The sequence below is a fragment of the Arabidopsis thaliana genome, chromosome 3, assembly GCF_000001735.4.
Source record: "Arabidopsis thaliana chromosome 3, partial sequence".
NCBI lineage: Eukaryota > Viridiplantae > Streptophyta > Magnoliopsida > Brassicales > Brassicaceae > Arabidopsis > Arabidopsis thaliana.
Genome location: NC_003074.8, coordinates 10593480 through 10619370, shown reverse-complemented (window position 1 = coordinate 10619370; position 25891 = coordinate 10593480). Strand labels below are relative to the sequence as shown.

The following is a 25891-nucleotide window of genomic DNA, read 5'->3' as shown; positions in this document are numbered from 1 at the left end:
TATGTTATTGGACAAAAACAAAAGATTTTTTTAGTGCTATGGAATGCATAAATCCCACAAAAATATAATGTATATATATATATATATATCTGTTCCCCTATCTATCGTACAATATATTCCCTTATGAAAATGTGTATAAACAACCATACGAAAAAGAAGGCCAAACAAAAGATGGCACTGTTCTTGGAGAATCTATGAGCAAATATATGTTCTTAGGATTCACATAGGAGCCACGTCGAATCCACCATCTGAAAGTTATTTTTTTCGATGCTAAGAGTTAAATTGCGAAATTGACTATTGTAAACTATTGTTAAACTGAAATTGACTATATAATGGAAAACACGTTAAACTGATTAAACGTCTCATCAATAAAATAGCTTATTGACATGACACTTTGGAGATAGAGGATTTCTTCGTGATACAACTTTAGTTAAGATGTGGAGGATATGAGGAAAGAGTTAACCAGACGTAATTAACATGAATACAAAATTGAAAAAATCCATTAGTAAATTTAGAGGACTTTAGGACTTTTAAACTAAAGTGCATACCGATCACTCCCAATAATCCAGTGGACATCTTTTTCTCAATCTGCTAGTGCGACTATCTTATACATAATTCGACTAATAAAGTGGAAATGGTTTTCGTATACACTAATAAATTCAAAATATTTCTCTCAAAGATACCACCTTTTACATAATTTAGTTTGTAGTAAAATAAACAAAGTTCTAGTAATGATTTAACGGAAATGGTTTTCGTACAACTATTGGGTGTGTTATTAATTTTTATTTCTTGTTTGGAAAAGTTCTAATTTTCGTAACTCTTCTATATATTTTTTACAAGTTTTAAAGGGGTCATAGTGGCGGTTAGAACGTTACAAAAACTATGATAACAACTATATAACTAAAACAGTAAAATAGATAGTTGCCCTAATTCTACGTTGCGTTGTCACTTTTGTCATGTCATCCACTTGGGAAAAGAAATAACATTTATATCGAGCAAGAACTTCAGTAGTGACAAATTCAGCATACGAGGAAAATAGCATATTGACATGACATGAGACTTAAGAGATAGATGATTTCTTCGTGATATTACCTAAGATGTGGAGGATATGAGGAAAGAGTTAAGCAGACATTATTTAAATGTCATCTTTCACTATAAACGTGGGTCTTATCTCTAATCTCATCGGCTTTTTAATTAGTTATCTTTGGAAAAAAATCAGGTTTTTGAAATTTTGTAAGCGGACAAAGAAGTTCATTTGTGATATCTCACATGGACTTTCGTGAGCCATCAGATATTTCAAGTCATACTATATCTGATTTCAAGGCTTGGAAGGAAGCTCAATTAACTTGCCGATGTAATAGTTCAACTGGTAAGGTCCATAACACATGAAAATTTTCAAGTGGATGGATCTTGGAAGGATTGCCAACCCTAGTTTTGTCTCTCTTTATTTAGAGTTTTTAAACCATGTTTTTTGAGGGGATCGAGAGACTAGATTTTGAGACTGATTGCGCGGAGTTGATCAAGATGATGCATTGTCTTGTTGATTGACCCGTCTTCTCTAGCTTTCTAGATGAGTTCGGACTACTTGAAATCCTTTTATTGTTTCTCGTTTTTTTCAGAAATAATTATTGTAATTGAAATTATAGAATGTATTGCATATTTTGTTGAGTACGTACTTTTCTATTGATTAATTATAAGACTTTGAACTACAAATCTCTTGATAGAAATCACACTTTGGCAGTGGAAAACATGGAATTATAAACATGGTGGTAGAGAGGAAGCATTGATTATAATATTTCACTTCCATATTGTATATTTCTTGGTTTTCTGGTTCACTATCGAGTCGTTTTTACTGTCTTCTTTGGTGGGCAACATGGAATCTTTAAAAGAAAGAGCATAATCTAAAGAGATTAGCAATCACTTTCATAAAGTATAAGCTAAAGAGATTAGCAATTTACTATTGTTTCCAATCAAACATTAAACTTTTAACAACACTCCCAGAGTGATTGTCCATATAAGATTTCACTACAGAAAATGGATGACGTCGATTTACCAGCTTCACTTCGTAAACCAACGTAAAATTTTTAATATATGAAGGTCCATTAAAATAAATGTCCACTACATAAATCAGAGTCTAAACTGTTTATTTGATTTATTAGCTTATGCTTAAGAACTTTTACGAGCTTCTTTGTAATTGACTTTAAAGCGAGACAATATTAACGTCATACAATAATACGACGGTCTCCAAACTGACGGTAGAAGTTTTAAGTCAGCTTATATATAACTGACGTTACACTTAATATTAACCGACGTAATTTGCCGTGTTCTCTTTGTAATGTTGCGAGAAAGACATCTATAAAAATTAGATCATAAAATTTGAGTCTAGAATAACATGCTAAACAATCTCCTGTACTATCTTTTTAAATCGAGTAGTCGCTGGTGACGTCCACAAGAAAAATTGCGGTCATTTTGCCAAATCATGAGAAGTCCCTTTAACTTTGCGAAAGTATGCAATAAAAACTCAAATAAGTATGTTTCCTAAAAAAAAAAAAAAATTGTATGGTATGAGAAATTTAAACTATTTTGATATTGACGTTCGTCGTTATGTCGTAAAATCAAATCAATATCTTTACAAAAGCATTGTGAATTAATGAAGAAATTAACCTAATTGTTTATCAAAGAAAAAGAAACAGCAATACACGAAAGTATTTGAAGTTCATACACAAATTAAATTTTGAAAACTAATTTATTAGCTTAAAGCCTTGAAGTACTCAGCATATATTATTTTATTTGTTTTCTTGTAGCTAGGTTACTGAGCCTGGTTCGCGTCTTCGCGAGGAGTTGTATAAGTTTTACCGAATTAAAATAGGTACTGCAGGTATATAACAGATGTTAACAAATAATATTATATATATCATATCATATCACTTTCGGTGAAGTCGCTCTGTCTCGGCTACTATATATAGAACAATCAGGAAGACGGAAAAAATAACATTACACTTGAAAAAAATCCACAAATATAAATGAAAAGAGAGAATCTTTTGTTCTTGAAGAAAAAGAGAGAAGAAGATGAAGACATGGGGAAGCATGAGATCAATATTCATGCATGCCGACGGTGTAGATTGGATGTTGATGGGATTAGGGTTAATCGGAGCCGTCGGTGATGGCTTCATCACTCCTATTCTTTTTTTCATCACAGCCATGCTATTGAACGACTTCGGTAGTTTCTCTTTCAACGATGAAACCTTCATGCAACCCATTTCCAAGGTCCTTTCTCTCTATCTCTCTTCTTTTCTCTTTGTTTTGGTTTATATTCTCTCTAAGTAGGATCATAATACTAATTTAAGTATATAAGATTATATACAATAATACAATATATATATATATATATTTAAATTATAGTATTTTAAAAATTAAATATTACATGAATTGTTTTATATAATTTTATATTCTTTGAGTTGTAAAGAGTAAAGCAAATTAAGCAATGCTATTTTTTCATTTAATGTTATTTAAATTGATTTTGTAGGTTAAGGGGATAAACAAAAAGTTTTGTTTCATTAAAATTTAAATTCAAAGAATTTAGTTTAATTTCCATAGGATATTATATTCTATAACTAAAAAAGTTGGTAAGCAAGAGTTCGAGACTGAAAGTGAGAGCCATGCTAATCTCTAAAATGATGACTAAAATACATATATTTTTGCTATTTAATACGTTCATAGCCAATTTAAATAAAAATATTTCTCACATTCCCATAAATTAGTTACTACCAAACATTCAAAGAAGAAGCAGATAGACTGGATTATGAAGGGCGGGTCAAAAAGGCAATTGAACATTGGCTTACTGGGTGTAGTTAGATTATTTTAGCCAAATAAACTAGCAATAATCCAACAATTATGATAGAATTAACTAAATTACAATATTTAAATGAGTAGACTTTTTTTTTTCCAATGAGTAGACTGTAGACATAACAAGTGGTTTCTCATGTAATGATGACAGAGAGTTGTACAAATTCCAGCCAAGAAATTTACCTTAAAATGGAAAATCAAAACTAGACATGACCAAGTAGACCAAGCATGGTGGGATTCTTAATTAAAACGATCGGCTTATGACTTTTTCAAAAAATAAAAAACTATCGTCTTACATATATGTCCATATGTGTATGTTAAATAGGGATAGCAATAAGAGAAATGTGAAAACCCAAATATTTTATTACATAATCTTAAACTTCTTACTATAACTCAACGTGTAGTAAGATTACGATTACTATATTGCCCCACATATCAATTACATTACTTAAATATATAGGAAAGAGTACTAATATAGTATCTTCCTTCTTTTTTTCACGTTGTAACTAACAGAATGCTCTAGCCATGCTTTATGTGGCTTGTGCATCTTGGGTGATATGTTTCCTTGGTAAGTGTGTTTCTTTCAATTTTTTTTTTATCAAATTAAAATATTAATTTGGTGCACCTCAATATAACAAATTTTGTTTAATTTTGTGGATGGGTTTAATATTTAAAACAGAAGGATATTGTTGGACAAGAACAGGGGAGAGACAAGCAGCAAAAATGAGAGAAAGGTACTTAAGAGCAGTGTTAAGACAAGATGTGGGTTACTTTGATCTTCATGTCACAAGCACTTCTGATATTATTACCAGTGTCTCTAGTGACAGCCTTGTCATTCAAGACTTCCTCAGTGAAAAGGTTTTCAATTTTTATTTATCATATTTCTTGTTCTTAAACAATTTTTTTGATGATTTTGAATTCAAACAGTTACCAAACATTTTGATGAATGCATCTGCGTTTGTCGGAAGCTACATAGTGGGTTTCATGTTGCTGTGGAGACTCACAATCGTAGGCTTCCCATTCATCATTCTCCTCTTGATCCCTGGACTAATGTACGGACGAGCCCTCATTGGCATCTCGAGGAAAATACGTGAGGAGTACAATGAAGCTGGTTCTATCGCCGAACAAGCCATCTCTTCGGTTAGAACCGTCTATGCATTTGTTAGTGAGAAGAAGATGATAGAAAAGTTCTCAGATGCGCTTCAAGGGTCGGTGAAGCTAGGGTTGAGACAAGGGCTAGCTAAAGGAATTGCTATTGGGAGCAATGGTATAGTTTATGCTATATGGGGGTTCTTGACTTGGTATGGAAGTCGGATGGTTATGAACTATGGCTACAAAGGTGGTACTGTCTCCACAGTCACAGTTTGCGTCACCTTTGGTGGCACGTAAGTATTTAAGTTTAAGTCTCTTGGCATTTCCTAACACACAAAAAAAAAAACATCTCTTAGTTTTGATATTTGGTATTTTACATTATGCAGAGCACTTGGTCAAGCATTGTCGAATCTTAAATATTTCTCCGAGGCGTTTGTGGCAGGGGAACGGATTCAAAAAATGATAAAAAGAGTCCCTGATATAGATTCAGACAACTTGAATGGTCATATTTTGGAGACTATAAGAGGAGAAGTTGAATTCAACAACGTGAAGTGCAAGTACCCGTCTAGACCCGAAACCCTAATCTTTGATGATTTATGTCTGAAAATTCCATCAGGGAAAACTGTAGCTCTGGTTGGCGGAAGTGGATCGGGAAAATCAACAGTGATATCGCTTTTACAAAGGTTCTATGACCCGAACGAAGGCGATATTCTCATTGATAGTGTGTCCATTAATAATATGCAAGTGAAATGGTTGAGATCGCAAATGGGTATGGTTAGCCAAGAGCCATCGCTCTTTGCCACATCGATAAAGGAGAACATATTATTTGGTAAAGAGGACGCATCCTTTGATGAAGTAGTGGAAGCAGCCAAGGCCTCAAATGCTCATAATTTTATTTCGCAATTTCCTCATGGTTACCAAACTCAGGTTTAGACTCATATCTTTAGAGTAAATTTTTAAAGCCTTTTTTGTGTTTAGTTTGTTAATGAGAACGTATATTTGGTTTTTGTGTAAACCGAAAAGGTTGGGGAGAGAGGAGTGCATATGTCGGGAGGCCAGAAGCAGAGAATCGCAATTGCACGAGCGTTAATCAAATCACCGATAATTCTTCTCCTAGACGAGGCAACAAGCGCATTGGATTTAGAATCTGAAAGGGTGGTCCAAGAAGCCTTAGACAATGCATCAGTTGGTCGTACAACTATTGTTATTGCCCACCGTCTCTCTACCATTCGTAATGCTGATATTATATGTGTTCTACATAATGGTTGCATTGTAGAAACTGGATCGCACGACAAACTCATGGAGATAGATGGTAAATACACTTCTCTAGTTCGCTTACAACAAATGAAGAATGAAGAATCATGTGATAACACTAGCGTAGGTGTGAAAGAGGGCCGAGTCTCGAGTTTAAGAAACGATTTGGATTATAATCCAAGAGACTTGGCTCATAGCATGAGTTCAAGCATTGTTACGAATCTTTCTGACTCGATTCCTCAAGATAAGAAGCCGCTTGTGCCATCGTTTAAGAGATTGATGGCAATGAATAGACCAGAGTGGAAACATGCATTATGTGGTTGCTTAAGTGCATCCTTAGGTGGGGCCGTACAACCAATTTACGCATATTCGTCCGGGTTAATGATATCGGTATTTTTCCTAACCAACCATGAGCAGATCAAAGAGAATACAAGAATTTACGTGTTATTATTTTTTGGTCTAGCTCTATTCACTTTTTTTACTAGTATCAGTCAACAATATAGTTTTTCCTACATGGGAGAATACCTGACTAAACGTATCCGAGAACAGATGCTCTCGAAGATACTAACGTTTGAAGTCAATTGGTTCGATGAGGAAGAGAACTCAAGTGGTGCAATTTGCTCCAGACTAGCGAAAGATGCTAACGTGGTATATTTTCTGCCTTATTAATTTGACCTTCAATGAGAAATATATTTACCATTTATTGATCTTGAATTGCTTTGTCATGATAGGTAAGGTCGCTCGTTGGTGAAAGAATGTCATTGCTGGTACAAACCATATCAACAGTTATGGTAGCTTGCACAATTGGTTTGGTCATCGCTTGGAGATTCACCATTGTGATGATTTCAGTACAACCAGTAATTATTGTCTGCTATTATATTCAACGTGTTCTGCTCAAGAACATGTCGAAAAAAGCCATCATTGCCCAAGATGAAAGCAGTAAACTAGCTGCAGAGGCTGTCTCCAACATCCGAACCATCACAACCTTCTCATCACAAGAACGGATCATGAAATTACTCGAGAGAGTTCAAGAAGGTCCACGAAGAGAAAGTGCCCGCCAATCATGGTTAGCTGGGATTATGTTGGGGACTACGCAAAGCCTTATAACGTGCACCTCAGCTTTGAATTTTTGGTATGGTGGTAAATTAATCGCTGATGGGAAGATGGTATCAAAAGCATTCTTTGAGTTATTTTTGATCTTTAAGACTACAGGCCGGGCTATTGCCGAAGCTGGGACAATGACGACAGATCTAGCCAAGGGCTCAAATTCAGTTGACTCAGTATTCACAGTGTTAGATCGTCGAACCACCATTGAGCCGGAGAATCCGGATGGGTATATCTTAGAAAAAATAAAGGGCCAAATCACATTTCTCAATGTGGACTTCGCTTACCCAACGCGACCTAATATGGTTATATTCAACAACTTCTCCATAGAGATCCACGAGGGAAAGTCGACAGCGATCGTAGGTCCAAGTCGGTCGGGTAAGTCAACTGTAATCGGGTTAATCGAACGGTTCTATGACCCGTTACAAGGTATTGTGAAAATCGATGGCCGTGATATAAGGTCGTATCATCTAAGATCACTTCGTCAACACATGTCTTTGGTTAGTCAAGAACCAACATTATTCGCGGGGACAATCCGAGAAAACATAATGTATGGACGAGCATCTAACAAGATCGACGAGTCGGAGATTATCGAGGCAGGAAAGACGGCAAACGCTCACGAGTTCATTACATCACTATCAGACGGCTATGATACGTACTGCGGAGACAGAGGAGTACAATTGTCTGGTGGTCAAAAACAGAGGATAGCTATCGCCCGAACGATTTTAAAGAATCCATCAATTTTGCTCCTCGATGAAGCTACAAGCGCTTTGGACAGCCAATCAGAGCGTGTAGTGCAAGACGCCCTCGAACATGTGATGGTAGGGAAAACAAGCGTTGTGATCGCACATAGGCTTAGCACGATCCAGAACTGCGACACGATTGCTGTTTTAGACAAAGGAAAAGTTGTAGAAAGTGGGACACACGCTTCCTTGTTAGCAAAAGGTCCCACAGGCTCTTATTTCTCATTGGTCAGTCTTCAGAGAAAGGTCAGATATGTATAAATTATAAATTCACATATGTTTCACAAGCCTAAAACATGAAGCATGTTACCATGTAGACGTATTATTGGGTTTGTTAGTTGTTGGTGTAAAAATAATGCTGGGGTTCATTGCGTCTATACCTTTTAAAACCAAAGAACATGATCACTGTTGATGAAACTAGCTACGGACTAGTATTATTTCCTTCATCATTGCACGTTTGGTTAAGTTTCTAGACAAGTGGTTTCTTAGATCCTGAGAGGTGAAAAGTCAATGTCTTACCATCTTGGGACCGAGTAAATAAATCTTTCCTCAAGCAACCACAAGTGAGATTGGCTTTAACTAAGACACCTCCTTATCCTACAATGGATAAAAGAAAAACTTGTACATATCAAAGTTTACAGAAACAATAAACTTTGACAATGCAATCTTAGTCATGTTGACAGATTCTCCTCGCTTTCATAGCCAAGTGAGAACGGGTTCTCTGATCATCATCAGTCTCTTCACTATTATCGTAGCAGTCAAAGTACCTACCTATACAGATGCGGACATGCCTACATACTTTCAGGATGAGAATTCCAGGTAAAATAGATCAGAATCTATATATATATATGATGTCTTTTCCTGAGTATCCTGTTTAAGAAGACTACAAAAATCTATTTATGAGCCTGAACTAGACACTAGCTGCTTCAACCTGTCTAAGAGAAATCTGGTAGGTCTATATGTGATTGATGCTTTCTATATTTCTTAACTCTTGAGATTTCGGTTAGGGTTCATTGGTTTTGGTACAGCAAATAGTTTTTTGTACAGGTAGAGAGATATCTGAACACGGATACATCATGCTGACCAATACCATAAAAACATTAATGCATTTGTTTCCAGTAATTCCATGGCATGTCGAAAATGGTATATAGAAATGAGAAAAATAGTTGGTAAGGGTCAACATACTTGATCTCCCTGAAGAAGTAAGCTCAAAACTTCCAAATTCTCTGCTTGGCATTGTTGACATCGGCATTTCTTTTGCAGCTCCTCCCCGAGTGAAGCCAATATCTGTTCCAACTCGGACGTCTGCTTGTTTTCTGTCAAGGGAACTATTCTTTTGAAAGAATGGCAAGTCAACCTGAAAAGTACAAGCACTGGCTTGCTTTTCTATCCTAGGAAAAAATTGCCTTGCTGTAGAGTACAGTACATGCCGCCTCAATAAAGAACAGAACTAGCAGGTGAAAATGTGATAAATGATTATGCAACTGTAATTATGAGTATATAAATCATGTTTCACTAGCAAGCGGAATTAAGGATATTTAGCAAGAACTTGAACTGAATTTGTTTTCTCTGTTATGGCCTCAATGAGTGACATTTTTTTCTCATACTCATCAAACTCCTTCTGCAGCTACATATAGAGAAACCGATATTGATCCCCATTTCTTCTCTTCATAGTATGAATAAACAAAATCTAAAAAACAGGGAATTGATAAGCTAGAAAAGGTATTAGGAGCAGCAAAGTAACAACATTCAAGCAACTTGGTCCTGGTCCATTTTACCTGTTCTTGCATCTTCTGCTCAGCCAGGTATCCTTCTTCCTCTTTCGCCAATTGAGAATGTACATCAGATAGCAAATTCTTAATAGCTTCTAAATCATCTCCAGAGCAATCCTCAAAAGCTTTGATATCTGCTATTACAAACTCATCCAGAAGCCATCATCTCTTAATAACACAGTGAAAAATCAGACAAGAAGAGTAAACTGCAAACATTAGCTACTCACTTGCGGTTATGCCAGTACTATCCTCATCGGCCAAACTCGAATCTACTGTTTTCTGGAACTCCCTTTTACCAACCAAGCAACTTAAGATGTGTAGCAACATCATAAGATGAAAACGCAAAGAATAGAAAATAACCTTATCTCCTTGTTCAGTTCTTCCATTTGGCTTATAAACTGATCTCTGTATATCACAAAGAGTATAAACAATTTACCAAACATAACCTAGGTATAAATCAAGAACTATAACTTATTAAGACGTTAGAAAGATCAAAATCACCTGAGTAACCCTTCCTTGTTCTATATTTCACCAACCATCAAGTCATCAACAAAAATTCCAGAATGTCAAACGAAGAAATCAACCAACCAAGCACTAAAACTCAAAGAAACAATGTGTAGGCAAACCTTAAGAGCATCAACTTCATTGCCAATAGTAGTTACTTCATCCTGAAGAAGACTGATCCTAGCATGTGATTAAAAATTAAACATAAAACACAGTTTCAATCTCATTAGACACCAAAACTTCTTATTCATCCCAAAAGCCAATTAAATCAAAACCTCGAGAGATTGAATCGTAGAATCGTTCAAAGACAATTCAACTTCGTAACCATTAAGCTCCTCTTCCGCTACTTCTTTGATACGCTTCGCATGCTCAACTTCTGAATTCGCTGCTTCAACTTCCGATTGTAAAATCTCGATCCGTTTCTTCAATCCAACAACTCTTTGCTCTTAATTTGAAAAACCACAAACAATCAGAACAAATAAATTCTCCGATTACACCAAAAACTAGAAATAACCAACAATGTATATCTGTTCGATTTTGTTTCGAATTTCTACTACACGCTTTCCGACTTCTTCTTCTTCGCGAAACATCCAGAAGAAGTACAAAATGTATGAAGTATCTTACCTCCACGAGATCTTTCAGAGGTGAAATCGCGGATCAGAGAGAGAAGCTGCTTCTGCGTATCGATTCCCGCCATGGTTTCTTCGTGTGTTCACTTCAAGCTCTCTCTACTGAAAAAAATATCTCGGTTCCTTTCTAAAACTGTTCGCGTCTATGTGAGAGGGTTTAGGCCCATATCGATAAGGGCCCAAACTATTAAGCTCAAATATATTGAGGAAATTAATTAGACATTTTTAAGAACTTGTAAATTCGATTTTTTTTTTAAAGTTTATTTCCCCAAACGAATACTTAGTGTTACCCCATTATATGATATATCTGGTAGAATAAAAATATAAAATTTTGTTGATTTTGTTATAACTGAAGAGCAAATAAGTTTATAAATCCAAATCCTCGGTTCCTTATTAATCAAAAATTTTAGAAAGAACAAAATTGTTACAAAAAGATATAAATTTCAGATTTTTTTCTTCATTTTTATTAGTTATTAATGATGAATTGTACATTTCAATAAAAATAAAAATTTGAATATTCTCAGATTCCTCAGTTATTAAAACTTTTGTTGAAAATTGTTTTGTTTTTGTTTTGTTTTTTCTTTCTTTTTTAGTCAGTGAGTTGTAAAACATTGTTTTTGCATACATATACAACCAATATTTAGGGAAAACAAAATAATTGAAAAAGTGAAAGAAAATGCCGCTTTATTTCGCATGTAAGATTAAATTCAAGGATGGTTGACAAAAATCATCAGCTCGAGAGGGTATGGTTAGAATTCAACATAGAATATTGGAATGTGTTCTAAAGTAAGTTATAAAATATCCAGTCATAAACAGTTGATTTTGAATTAAAATCCCATAAAACTTTAATACTGTATGATGAAATGGTAGAAAAATGTTGAGTTCCCTAGGTCTCGTCCGTGAATGACAACTTGAAAACATGATCATGCGAGTCATTAATATTCACTAAAAGGAATTATAGAGAATGGATGAGGAAGGTGAGAATTAATATTTCCGCCAAGAAAAAAACTAGGTTTAGGCGACGAATTAGGAAAAGCTCCTAATGGAGGTTTTGGAGGATGAGGAGGATTGCCGATTGCTTAATGTCGAATGTTTTGGTTATGTAATAGATTTATAAATACCATTGAACATCGACTTCGAACGACCATAACACATCGAGAGATAACCAAGGAGCTCATGCTCACTCTATATTTCACTACAGAAAAAAAATACAAATGTTATTGGACAGAAACCTAAGATTTTAAAGTGCTATGGAATGCATAAATATGTGTTCCACTATCTATCGTCCAATATATTCCCTTATCAAAATGTGTATATATACAACCATACGAAAAAAGGCCAAACAAAAGAGTTGATGGGACTGTTCTTGGAGAATCTGTGAACAAATAAATTCACATAGGATTCACATAGAAGCCACGTCGATCCCACCATCTCAATGTTTTTTTTTCGATGCTAGGACTTAATTGCGAATTTGACTATTGTAAACTATATAATGGAAAACACGTTGAAGAGATTAAACGTCTCCTCAAAAGAAATTTGTTGGACATAGTTATTAGTAACCAAAAAAGTTTATATTCTCTTTCTTTGTTTCATACTACTTCATGCCAAACAAGAGAATGTGCTATGTAGTGTGCGCATGCGAAACAAACAAAAAACAAGAAAGAACAGACCAAAGAAAAATAATGGATCAACTAAACCCTCTTGGGGACTTGCTTAAGAATAAGAAAGAACAATCTCATGTTACACACAAGAAAAACAAAAAATGTTAAATACTTGTTTATATATTGTTTTTACAAACGGTTGAATCACTGGATTAGTACTAATTGATACATACAGTATCTGCTATTTATGTAGTAGTTGTAAAATACTAAAATCAGTTGAATGCTGTAAATTTTTCTACTACACGATTTTGGTTTTGAGTGCGCAAATTGAATTTTAGAATTTTGAAAAACCAAAAGTCATGTTTATAAAACTTTTTTCTATACAAATTAGTAATTAAATTGGTTAATAGTTAAGTTAAGTGGATACATATACAAAATTAGTCCGAGTCTCGTATCCGTTTATGTGGTTTTAATAGCTGAAAAAACAAGTTTATATATCTTAAATATTTACGTTTTTAGAGTTTTATAAAATAATTAAACGGCTAGTCAATATTTATGAATTCAGAAATAATAATTTTGATAAAATATATGTAAATGATCCATTAATTAATCACGTTGTATAATCCATTTCCTCAAAATAACAATTGTATTTAATCTCTTACGAGTTACGTCTCAAAACAAAAAGTAGAATAATGTAAGCACTATAGATGTACGTTGAGAGCTGATGATGATGATGCTTATGGTGCTGTGAGGTTTAGTGGCTGGGAGGGAGTGATAGTCACTAGTAGGCCAAGTTGCAATTGGTGATGGACTGATGAGCCTTTTGCCACTTATGGAAACCAACATCTCTTATGATCTGGTGGACATCTTTTGCTCAAGCTGTTAGTAATGTGATCATATACATAATTCGACTAATAAAGTGGCCATGGTTTTCGTACAACTATATTTCTCCCAAGATTCAAAATTTAGTTTTGGATGAATATACATAGTTCGACACATGTCCACTTGTTAGCATGATTCGAAAATTGCAGCTTGAAAGAGGATTTTAATTATGTGGTTTCCAAAAATACCACAAACAGAAAAGTTGAGAATATAAAGTTTTAGATTAGGGTTGACTGTTTTAGATTTACGGTATATTTTTAGGGAATATGGTTAGAGTTTAAGGTATTTTATAGAAAATAAAAACTTAAGTGGTATTTATGAAATATCAAGATTTCGAGAGGGTACTCTTTTTATGGCTGAGGAAGAAGGTGAATTAGAAACTGTTGGGCTGCCCTAGCGAAAGGTTTATGGAAGTCGAGATTCACGACAAGCTGGCCCCAGATTTTGGCTCATGTCTCAGCTCCCCATCTTGATCGTGTAGAAGGCTTCCTTCTCCTCTACGCGTTTCAAGCTACAGTATACACTGTCTAGAGAGAACGTAACGAACGAAGAAATGGACCACCAAACTCCTCGGCTCAATTGATCAGCTGGATCGATAAGCAAGTGAAAAATCAGATCACCACCATTAGAGGCATGAGGGATAGACGTTATGATACAACTTTCCAAAATTGGCTCTGAGCTCGCGTTTGATTCATTTTAAATTTTTCTGAGAAAGTTAGCAAGTCTATTTAATTTTTTTATCAAATACACGATGCACTAGTTATTTTTTCTATGAATATAATTGAACATTAGATTCAAAAAAAAAAAATACCAAGATTTCTTTGGCCTATACTCATTAGGAGTACCCTTATGAATGATTGTAAGACAGATATTAAATGGTATTTTTGGAAAACCAAAACTTAAGTGTAGGTGATCCTATTACGGACTATTACGGAAAGAGTGTCAGCACTGTTACAATTTTGAGAATAAACTATTTTGTCTAGTATGTACCTTTTCTATTGATTAATTATTAAATTTGAATTAGAAATGTCTTAGTAGTGGTGAAAATCATGGGTTATAAACATGGCAGTAGAGAAGAAGCATGGATTATAAATGTCACTTTCATCATGTATCTTTCTTGGTTTGTTGGTTCACTATCTAGTCGCTTTTACTATCTTCTTCGGTGGCAAACATGGAATCTTTAAAGGAAGAAGCATATTCTAAATGTATAAGCCAAAAGGATTAGTGATTCGCCATCAAACATTTAACTTAAAACAACATTCCATAATATGATTGTCAGTTCCGTAAAAATGACATCATCAAATTTGAGTATAAAACAAGAGGCTAAATACTCTATTATACATCTAAATAAAACCAGGATTAAAAGAGAGAGAAATCGCTAAATTTTGCCTTGAAGTACACTAAACTTATCTATAAAAAGTTGGATAGAAAGGACTAATCATCAAGAGACTGTTAACAAAATATCAAAAATAGCCACACATTGTCTCAAAAATTTGACAATCTATATATCTCACGAGAAATTTGAAACAACTAAAACAAGAGCTTGTTCCGAGAGAAGAGGGGAGAGATTCTTTGTTTCATATTAGACTCCCAAAGCCCTTGTCTTATCATCCAGCCAAAAACAAACACATCCTAATCACGGTGTGGGAACTGATGTTTCCTTCTAAAAGCCATCTACTTGGCAAAAAAAGCTTTCAAGGGCTTCTTAGTTCTTACTAAGTAACTAGATCTCATTAAATATATGTATGGGGATAATTTGGGGTTCCTTCCAAAAATTATTGTCACTTCACACTTGGCTAATTATATCGGGTGGTTCCCTAACTACATCCTCAAAGACCTTTTCATTTATACCTCTCTAAATTAACTATATAACTCATGAAACATATAGTGTTTTCTTCTCGACCGGCCTCCATGTTTTGGGATCTCGAGAAAAGATAAATCAAATTTATATAAATCAATCTTGATGGGATTATGCCAGTGGATTGAAGATAAAGTCTATGATTGTAAAGAATGTGGATATTAAAACATCATATGTTTGATCATTTAATCTTTTATCCCATATCTATTATATGTTGTGTCACAAACTAATCCCTCTGTTTCTCAATACCTCCGGCAAGCTCATATGTGGTAACACGTGTGAGATTGGACATGCCTTTATAATAGCGGTTTTATACCCGACCGTCGAGTCATCAACTTTTATACCCGGTCGTGGGGTCAAATCGGCTATAAAATCTAGCGGTTCGTTCATCGACGTTTATATCCGATCGTATAGTTCAAATCGACGTTTATACTTGATCGTAAGGTTCAAATCGACGTTTATACTTGATCGTAAGGTTCAAATCGACGTTTATATTCGGTTGTGGTGTTAAAGTAGTCACCATCATGTTTGTAGTTAATGTAGAACAACATGAAAAATACATCATCGTAGTTGTATCTCCATCAATAAAAGACAAGTCTTGGTCGCTCTTCAAACTTTTTGTGCATGAAAAAACTTGTGTTACTAAAAATTGGATTGAATTCGTCACCGCCAGATCAGCATCTTATCACGTCGGATTCGTCTTCATCATCTCTACAGCATCGTTGGAGTAGTTTCATCACCTCCACCATAAGTACTCATCGGAGGTGTTCATTAATACAGTATGTCATCAATGTTGTTCGATGAAGAAAGAATAAGAAACAAAATTACTAATTTCTTTTATCTCAAGTAAGAATACATAATCACGTGGTTTTGTGATTATCTTCCTTACCGAACTATATCAACGGCACATCACCTTCCTCCTTTTTTTTTTTTTTTTTTTAGAATTTTATATAAACAAAATTGACGAAAATAAGAAAAATCTTAACCTATAAAAACATAATAAGACTTTGATACAATAATAAATTTGGTAAGAGTAAGAATACAAAAGTGTCCAGAAAAGAATTATAATACTCTTATGCGAATAATTGTATAGGATAGATTAACCTAATCTCTTAACCTAAAATAAAGATATATATAAATAATATATTTAGAAATATTTTTAAATTTAAATATAACAATTTTTTAATTTTTTTTAATTTTTTTATGATTTTCATATTTTTAAACGATCATCTTGACCGTTGGGTTTCATTGATCTCCAATTTTCCCGATAAATTATTTTTTCAAAGTTTATGATAAATTTTATTACAGTTTAAATTTTTGATATATATATATATATATATATATATATATATATATTAAAAGGAAGTATAGCTTACAAATATGTGTTCATGTATATAATAGTTATATATATCATATATATATGTATAGTACAAAGAAGTCAACGTTTACACTTGACATGATAAGAAGTTTTAATTATTGTATTCAATTATACGTGTAACTTCAGAAATTGGCATGTCAATTAGACGAGCAGAAAAAAAAAACGTCACCACATACGTACAATCCCTACAGATTGATACACGGGGAGGTATCATTTGCCAACACAATGACTGTTTAATAAATTGAATTATACGTCTAACATCAGAAATTAGCATATCAATTATTTGTTGATAAGATTATATAAAAGAGTGTAATTATAATGGCAATATACAACTGGTTGACAGGCCTGTCTCGTTAATACACACTACAAAAAAGTGATCATTTTATATCATTTATTTTAAATATTTGTATTACTTATAATTGATGTAAAAGAAAATTACATCACTTAAATAAATGATTTATATATTGTTGATGCAAATAATTTACATCACTTAAAATAAATATTTACATCGATTATTATAACCGATGTTATTATGTATCAATTGCAAATAGATGATGTTAAAATTTTGCATCGATTAATAAAAATGATGTTAGTATTTGTTTTGATTATAGTAAGTGATGTTAAATATTTGTATTGATCGTAAATTACTGATGTAAAGATTAATGTCAGTTTTAATAAATGATTCAAATAATTGTATCATTTAAAATAATGGATGTTAATTTGTTTCTGTCAAATACTGAATAACCGATTGAATTAATTTTAGTTTTCATAAATATTTTTTAATAATTGTTTTATTTTCAATAATCACTAATTATAAATAAAATAATACAAAAAATCTTAAATTCATTGAAGAAATTAAACCACGTACATAGTTCAAAAGTAAAATACTACAAATTAAACTTCAAAACTATAAACTACTTTTGTTCTTTGATTCTCTTGTAATCACACAGAGACATACCACATATGTCTCCATAATTTTCCTCACGGTCATCTTCCTTACAAGATATCTAAGCATCAAAAAAATGTTTTCATTGTGCTTAATGTTTTTAACCTTCTCATGATCTCTCTGTGGCTTCTCATGATTTTACCCTGAAGATTGTACACCGTTGGCGTTTTCTTGCGATATCTTCCCCGGTTTTCTTAATTAGGGGAGAGACCGAAAGAACTTGTGTCTCCGACTTCTTAACCGATTACACGAACGTAGGTTCGGTTTACCTTTGGCGACATAGTTTTTATTTCATTATTTTGGTGTTTTGTTCTTCTAGGGAAGAAGAGATGATGAAAAGAAGAAGAAGTTATATTAAAAAGAAAAAGAAAAATTTATCATATTAGCAAAGGAAACGTAGATTTATAGAGATATTAGGGAAGTTAGGATTCTAGGAAGATTTCATAATCGTGGAGAAAAAAGTAAATGGATATTCTGTTTCCAAAAGAATATTAGACTACAAAAGTTATTAAAGATGGCAATTAAAAAAAATGAAGTGATGTAAAATCATAAAAGAAATGATTCTTATTAAATTAACTTAAGAATCGATAAAAAAAAATTATGTAGTTAATAAATTATTTATTGGCATCACTTTTTTATTGATGTAAAATATATATCATTTTTTAAGTGATGTTAATTAAATTAATAAACATATCAGTTATTTAAGTGATGTAAATTTATATATTTATATCAATATGTAAAAGTGATACAAACTAACTTAGATTTGCATCAGTTTTAATTAATTGATGCGACACAAATTAATAACAGCATCAGCTATTGTAACTGATGTTACATTTTAATATTTGCATCAATTATTAATAAGTAATTTAAAATAATATCATTTAGTTTTGTGATTCAATATAAATGATTCAATTCGACTTTTTTTTTGTAGTGACAATTGACCCTGTACAAAACTATGAAATAATTTAATTGACATGCATGCCAAGTTCTGCTTGTTTTTTTTTCGCATAGTTATGATATATATGGGTACGTAATATTTTTGTTTAACTGTTGGTTCGGTATTCTGCAAAGTTTGGAATATATGTTTATTGGCCTATAAATAAAGTACGTAAGACGTTACAACCTAAAAAGAAAAAAAAAACGACAAAACCTATTATAAAGATGAACAAAACCTAATATAAAGGATAGTGTAAATCTGCAAACTTAGCTAACAGAATTCTTATAGCGAAGTCAGAAATAGTACTTCTCCAATACAATGAATTTATAACCCCAAGAATTTACAACGCAGTATATATGCATGCACCATGCTCTATAAGTCTATATATGACGGCAATTTATTAATGTATTTTTTTTTGGTGAGCAGGCAATTTATTAATGTATGTTAACCGTATCTCGGAATCTGGAGCAAAACTATATACTTATTGGATATAGTATATGACACATATAGTAAATGATGTCAAAATAGCGAGTTGTGTTGTGAAAGGCTGCATGTAAGGCTGATAGGTACGCACATGACCAAGCATAGGGAATTGCTCTCAGGTTTTAATGTCGCAAGAAGACGAATTCAATTCCATTCATGTGCTTTACTGGGAATGATAACTGATAACTCATGAAGTTGTACATTTTATATAGAAAAATGGAATATCTAAAATGTTTTATGTTGCGAATCTCCTTCAAATCGAGAGTTGCAATTATTATTTTTCACTCTTTTGTCTCTCTTTTTTTTTTTTTTTTTTTAAGAAACAACGACAATGAACTACATAAGGAACACATCCTTTAATAAGAATAAGCATAACTCTAAAATGTCCAGTGATTAGTGAATAAGGATCGCGGGTCACATACATAACGGATACACAAGATCAAGCTCGACAACTAAACAATTTCTCATTTGGATTAATCATGATCACTCGTCTCTATTTATTGTTGTGCGCTGTGGCTTTAAAATTTTAATAATAGATCTAATACATAAAAAATATAGTGTCCTCTATAAATCCTGAGTTTCACAAAATTTTAATTTATTAAAACTGTATGAGTGTGTTTAAGGGGTCTGCGGAATCACCAGTCACCCATTAATCATCAAATATTCGCTTTGAATTCAAGTTTATTTTACAGTTTACTGGCATCTACAGAAGAACCGATCACTCTTGAATCATCAAAATATTTGCTTTAAATTTGAGTCTATATTAGCAATAAATAATTTACTGCTAGTATTGAAAAAGCTAAGGGGTAAAAGAAGTATGTGCAAAACAATCTGAAACTTCCTAACTAATAAAAAATCTTGAAGACGTGCTATTTTTGGACCATTTCCAATTTTCATCTCTATATTTTTTTTATTTTAAAGGTATTGTACTCTAATGGTCACCTCTAAAATAGAGTTTTCTCAAAACTAAAGGAAAAAATAGAGATGAATTGTAGAAATCTCTATTTATAGAGATAAAAAGTAAATATCTCTATTTTTTTCTATATTTGAGAAAATTTTATTTTTGACTATTGAAGTACGATACCTCTAAAATAGAGTTACTTTTATAAATAGAAGAAAATATAGAAATTATTATTGGAGATGCCTAAAAAATTATATGAGACAAAGTAAAGTGGAGACAAAAAATATAACGTTTGATGGTGCTAGAGTCTCTTAAAATATATTACTTAAAAAAATCCAAGACTTCATATTAATAGTTTAAGGGTGTTGATATATGGGTATTATCTCTCATACCAAAAAAAAATCGATATATGTCCTCTCCCTCTCTCTCTCACCCTATCTATAAATAGCAGCCGGCTACCACATTTGATCGACGAGATGTGAATGAAGCATTCAACAAAAACATCACATAAAATAAACAAAGGAATCCACAAAAAGAAAAAAGCAAAAAAAAAAGTTTCCTCTTAGAGAAAAAGAGAGAGAGAGAGTAACAAACTCTTGTCGTTTCGTTAAGGTCAAGGTGTCGTTTTGTTCTCTCTTTCTGTCTCTTTAAACACACACAAGAAAATGGGTAAAGAAGAGGAGAAAGAGAGTGGGAGGAACAAGATGAATTGTTTTGGAAGTGTTAGATCGATATTCATGCACGCGGACGGTGTAGATTGGTTGTTGATGGGATTAGGGTTAATCGGAGCCGTCGGTGATGGTTTCACAACTCCTCTTGTTCTTCTCATCACCAGCAAGCTTATGAACAACATCGGTGGTTCCTCTTTCAACACTGATACCTTCATGCAAAGCATCTCCAAGGTTCTCTCTCTCTCTCTCTTTCTTCTCTGCCATATAATTAACCACTTTGTTTTCTTAGTAGATCATTTTTTTTTTTTTGTCAAGATTTTTGGATGCTTTGTTGTCCAGAATCCGTTGACAATTTTGTTAATAAACCAACAAAATTACCAACATATAAGTATAACAACCAAATTGACTTCTTCAAGTCTTACAAGTTTACATGTATACTTCAATCTTTGACTAATGTTTATTTTTTTATTTTGTGTAATTAACAGAATTCTGTAGCTTTGCTTTATGTGGCTTGTGGATCTTGGGTTGTTTGTTTCCTTGGTAAGCCTTTCTAAAAATTAATAATATTGTTTCCTTTCCTTTTCTATGGTATAGTTGACTTGAGTACTTGACCCCCAATATTATGGATTTGATTTTTTTTCGTTTTTTAAAAAAAACAGAGGGATATTGTTGGACAAGAACAGGGGAGAGACAAACAGCAAGAATGAGAGAAAAGTACTTAAGGGCAGTTTTAAGACAAGATGTGGGTTACTTTGATCTTCATGTTACAAGCACTTCTGATGTTATCACTAGTGTTTCTAGTGACAGTTTTGTCATCCAAGACGTCCTCAGTGAAAAAGTATCTCTCACGTTTAATTATATCTTTGCATAATTCTAATAACTATATTCTTAGTGTGTGTAAACCAACCTTTTATGTTTGGTGCAGTTACCGAATTTTTTGATGAGCGCATCAACGTTCGTTGGAAGCTATATAGTCGGATTTATCTTGCTATGGAGACTCGCCATAGTTGGTTTACCTTTCATTGTCCTTCTAGTGATCCCGGGCCTTATGTATGGACGAGCCCTCATAAGCATTTCGAGGAAGATACGTGAAGAGTACAATGAGGCTGGTTTCGTAGCTGAGCAGGCAATCTCTTCGGTCCGAACCGTCTATGCGTTCTCTGGGGAGAGGAAGACAATATCAAAGTTCTCAACCGCGCTTCAAGGGTCGGTGAAGCTAGGTATTAAACAAGGGCTTGCTAAGGGAATCACTATTGGAAGCAATGGAATCACTTTTGCCATGTGGGGGTTCATGTCTTGGTATGGAAGCCGGATGGTCATGTACCATGGTGCTCAGGGTGGTACTGTCTTTGCAGTTGCTGCTGCTATTGCTATCGGTGGCGTGTAAGTATCTATAACTAGAGATGACCCATGCTAGCATAAATAAATTTTTAATTTAAAATGAGATATGAAAATCGGTTTTAACAATTAAAATGTTAGTATCATATACAAAATATTATAGAAATATTTTTCAATTTATATTTTGGTTTTTACTAAGAACCAAATGATAAAAATGTATCAATGGTACATAAAAAATCAAATCCCAGAGCTTACGAGAAATGCGTATTTTTCTAGTGAAAGTGTCTACAATGAAACAGTCTGAACATAATTTTAGTTTCTTTTCAAACATATTTATATTGTAATACAAAGTTTGAATTCTTTTTTCCATATGCACCTTTGGATGTTATGGTAATTTAGTTTAACTTAACATGTTTGGTGTTTTTTATTTTCTGTAGAATAGTAGTCAGGTAAATAGAAAACACACAAGTTATTTCTAGTAACAAAAAAAATGGTTTGATCTTAAGTATCATGAGCTTGATATTTGGTATCTTTGTTATTGCTTCAGATCACTTGGTGGTGGTTTGTCTAATCTCAAGTACTTCTTTGAGGCGGCTTCAGTTGGGGAGCGAATCATGGAAGTGATAAACAGAGTTCCCAAGATTGATTCAGACAATCCAGATGGCCACAAGTTGGAGAAAATTAGAGGAGAAGTAGAGTTCAAGAACGTAAAGTTTGTGTATCCATCAAGGCTTGAAACATCGATCTTTGATGACTTTTGTCTGAGAGTTCCTTCCGGGAAAACTGTAGCTTTGGTTGGAGGAAGCGGGTCAGGAAAATCGACTGTTATATCTCTTTTGCAAAGGTTTTATGACCCGCTTGCAGGAGAGATTCTCATTGATGGTGTATCCATTGATAAGTTACAAGTGAAGTGGTTGAGATCACAAATGGGTCTAGTTAGCCAAGAACCTGCCCTTTTCGCCACAACGATAAAAGAAAATATATTGTTTGGTAAAGAAGATGCATCCATGGATGATGTTGTGGAAGCTGCCAAAGCCTCTAATGCTCATAATTTCATTTCTCAGTTACCTAATGGCTACGAAACTCAGGTTACATTTCAGTTTCGAAACACATATATATCTATTACATAATCTTTTATTAGAGGTTTGATTTAGATTTTGTTTTGAAAAAAATAGGTTGGAGAGAGAGGAGTGCAAATGTCAGGAGGACAAAAGCAAAGGATTGCAATCGCGCGTGCAATAATCAAATCACCAACTATTCTTCTTCTAGACGAGGCAACAAGCGCATTGGACTCGGAGTCGGAAAGAGTAGTCCAAGAGGCCTTAGAAAATGCATCGATTGGTCGTACAACTATCCTTATCGCTCACCGTCTCTCTACCATTCGTAATGCTGATGTTATCTCCGTGGTTAAGAACGGTCACATTGTGGAAACTGGATCACACGATGAGCTAATGGAAAACATAGACGGTCAATACTCTACACTTGTTCACTTACAACAGATTGAAAAACAAGACATCAACGTTAGTGTGAAAATAGGTCCAATCTCGGATCCGAGCAAAGATATAAGAAATAGTTCTAGAGTGTCGACTCTTAGCCGTTCAAGCTCTGCTAACTCGGTTACAGGTCCAAGCACTATAAAGAATCTTTCCGAAGACAACAAGCCGCAATTACCGTCGTTTAAGAGACTATTGGCAATGAATTTACCGGAATGGAAACAAGCATTGTATGGTTGCATAAGCGCAACTTTATTTGGAGCCATACAGCCAGCTTACGCATATTCTTTAGGGTCGATGGTCTCGGTTTATTTTCTAACGAGCCACGACGAGATCAAGGAGAAAACAAGGATCTATGCATTATCTTTTGTTGGCCTAGCCGTTCTTTCTTTCTTGATCAACATCAGTCAACACTACAATTTTGCATACATGGGTGAGTATTTGACTAAACGTATCCGAGAACGGATGCTTTCTAAGGTGTTAACGTTTGAGGTCGGTTGGTTCGATAGAGATGAGAACTCAAGCGGCGCCATTTGCTCTAGACTCGCAAAAGATGCTAATGTGGTAAGTCTACATAAAAATCTTTTTAACGAACAATGTTATAGTGTTTCTTGATTTTGCTTATGTTTTTTTTTTTGAATGATAAGGTGAGATCGTTAGTGGGTGATCGAATGGCATTAGTGGTGCAAACCGTATCGGCTGTTACCATAGCTTTCACGATGGGCTTGGTCATCGCTTGGAGGTTAGCACTTGTGATGATTGCGGTGCAACCGGTGATTATTGTTTGCTTCTACACTCGTCGGGTTCTACTCAAGAGCATGTCGAAAAAAGCAATCAAGGCTCAAGATGAAAGTAGCAAACTAGCGGCAGAGGCAGTTTCCAACGTCCGAACCATCACTGCATTTTCATCACAAGAACGTATCATGAAAATGCTCGAAAAGGCCCAAGAAAGTCCGCGGAGAGAAAGCATTCGCCAGTCGTGGTTTGCAGGCTTTGGGCTTGCTATGTCGCAGAGCCTCACGTCGTGTACGTGGGCTTTAGATTTCTGGTACGGTGGTAGACTGATACAAGATGGGTACATCACGGCTAAAGCTTTGTTCGAGACGTTTATGATCTTAGTTAGTACTGGTCGAGTCATTGCCGATGCTGGAAGCATGACCACGGATCTAGCTAAAGGTTCGGATGCGGTAGGGTCAGTTTTCGCTGTGTTGGATCGGTACACGTCGATTGATCCGGAGGATCCAGATGGATATGAAACAGAAAGAATAACGGGTCAGGTTGAATTTCTTGACGTAGATTTCTCGTACCCGACTAGACCGGATGTGATTATATTCAAGAACTTCTCCATCAAGATCGAAGAGGGGAAGTCCACAGCCATTGTTGGTCCAAGCGGGTCAGGTAAATCCACTATAATTGGCTTGATAGAGCGGTTCTACGACCCGTTAAAGGGTATAGTGAAAATCGATGGTCGCGATATAAGGTCGTATCATCTGAGATCACTTCGTCGACACATAGCTTTGGTTAGCCAAGAGCCAACATTGTTTGCTGGGACAATCCGAGAGAACATCATATATGGAGGAGTGTCAGATAAAATAGACGAAGCAGAGATCATCGAGGCGGCGAAAGCAGCGAATGCTCATGATTTCATCACGTCATTAACGGAAGGGTATGACACATACTGTGGAGACAGAGGAGTACAGTTGTCTGGTGGTCAAAAACAGAGGATCGCGATAGCTAGAGCGGTTTTGAAAAACCCGTCAGTGTTGCTTCTAGACGAAGCGACAAGCGCTTTGGACAGCCAGTCGGAACGTGTGGTGCAAGATGCTCTCGAGCGTGTTATGGTAGGGAGGACGAGTGTGGTGATCGCACATAGGCTGAGCACAATTCAGAATTGTGATGCAATTGCTGTTTTAGACAAAGGCAAACTCGTGGAACGTGGGACTCACTCTTCATTGTTGTCAAAAGGTCCTACAGGTATTTATTTCTCATTGGTGAGTCTTCAGACAACTTCTGGTTAACTTAAACCATGTCGTTTCATCGCTAATGAAATTATTTGTAATCAAATAAATGTCAAGAAGTTTAATTTTTAAAGCGGGCTACGATTTAAACACTATATATATAACAATGGAATGTAAAAAAGAAAACAAAGCTTGTTAATTGAATAGAAATAAAATAAACGTTTTCCCAAATCTCATCTCAAAGCTTGTGGCTTCTCTTTTTAAGTTTTTATCTAGAAGTTCTAAGATATATACATAACCCAATTCAATTTTACCCTCAAGTTTCAGTTGAAATCCAAATGATTTGCAGTTCCAAGAAAAATTATTAGTATCTACTATTTTTTTCAACTCTATATTTTCTTCTATTTTTAGTTGACTCTATTTTAGAGGAAATATACTTGACTTTGCTCCATTGTATGACTCTAAAATAGAGGTAAAGTGTAGAGATTGCTATTTTTTGCT

General features: G+C 34.3%; 2 protein-coding genes and 1 pseudogene across 4 annotated transcripts; 2 read left to right on the top strand and 1 right to left on the bottom strand.

Moving 5' to 3' along the window:
• The first annotated feature begins 3009 nt into the window (after positions 1 to 3009).
• On the top strand, positions 3010 to 8347 carry ABCB16 (P-glycoprotein 16). Its single transcript, NM_113756.5, has 7 exons — positions 3010 to 3267; positions 4360 to 4414; positions 4526 to 4704; positions 4774 to 5231; positions 5325 to 5865; positions 5962 to 6840; positions 6924 to 8347. The coding sequence occupies exons 1-7, from the start codon at positions 3070 to 3072 to the stop codon at positions 8298 to 8300; spliced, it is 3687 nt and encodes a 1228-aa protein (NP_189477.4). The 5' UTR covers positions 3010 to 3069; the 3' UTR covers positions 8301 to 8347.
• A 98-nt stretch (positions 8348 to 8445) lies between these two features.
• Positions 8446 to 11031, bottom strand: AT3G28350 (annotated as a pseudogene). 2 transcript variants are annotated; one of them is made up of 10 exons: positions 10940 to 11031; positions 10591 to 10760; positions 10438 to 10495; positions 10313 to 10332; positions 10172 to 10216; positions 10039 to 10100; positions 9818 to 9945; positions 9589 to 9666; positions 9225 to 9344; positions 8446 to 8636 (listed from the first exon to the last, which is right to left on the bottom strand). The 2 variants fall into 2 exon arrangements; another variant differs by having other exon boundaries at positions 9818 to 10100.
• A 9297-nt stretch (positions 11032 to 20328) lies between these two features.
• Positions 20329 to 25681, top strand: ABCB15 (ABC transporter family protein). The gene is made up of 7 exons (NM_113754.3): positions 20329 to 20832; positions 21087 to 21141; positions 21261 to 21439; positions 21527 to 21984; positions 22487 to 23027; positions 23115 to 23996; positions 24080 to 25681. Exons 1-7 carry the CDS (start codon positions 20596 to 20598, stop codon positions 25448 to 25450), a joined length of 3723 nt encoding a protein of 1240 aa, NP_189475.1. The 5' UTR covers positions 20329 to 20595; the 3' UTR covers positions 25451 to 25681.
• The last annotated feature ends 210 nt before the right edge of the window (positions 25682 to 25891 follow it).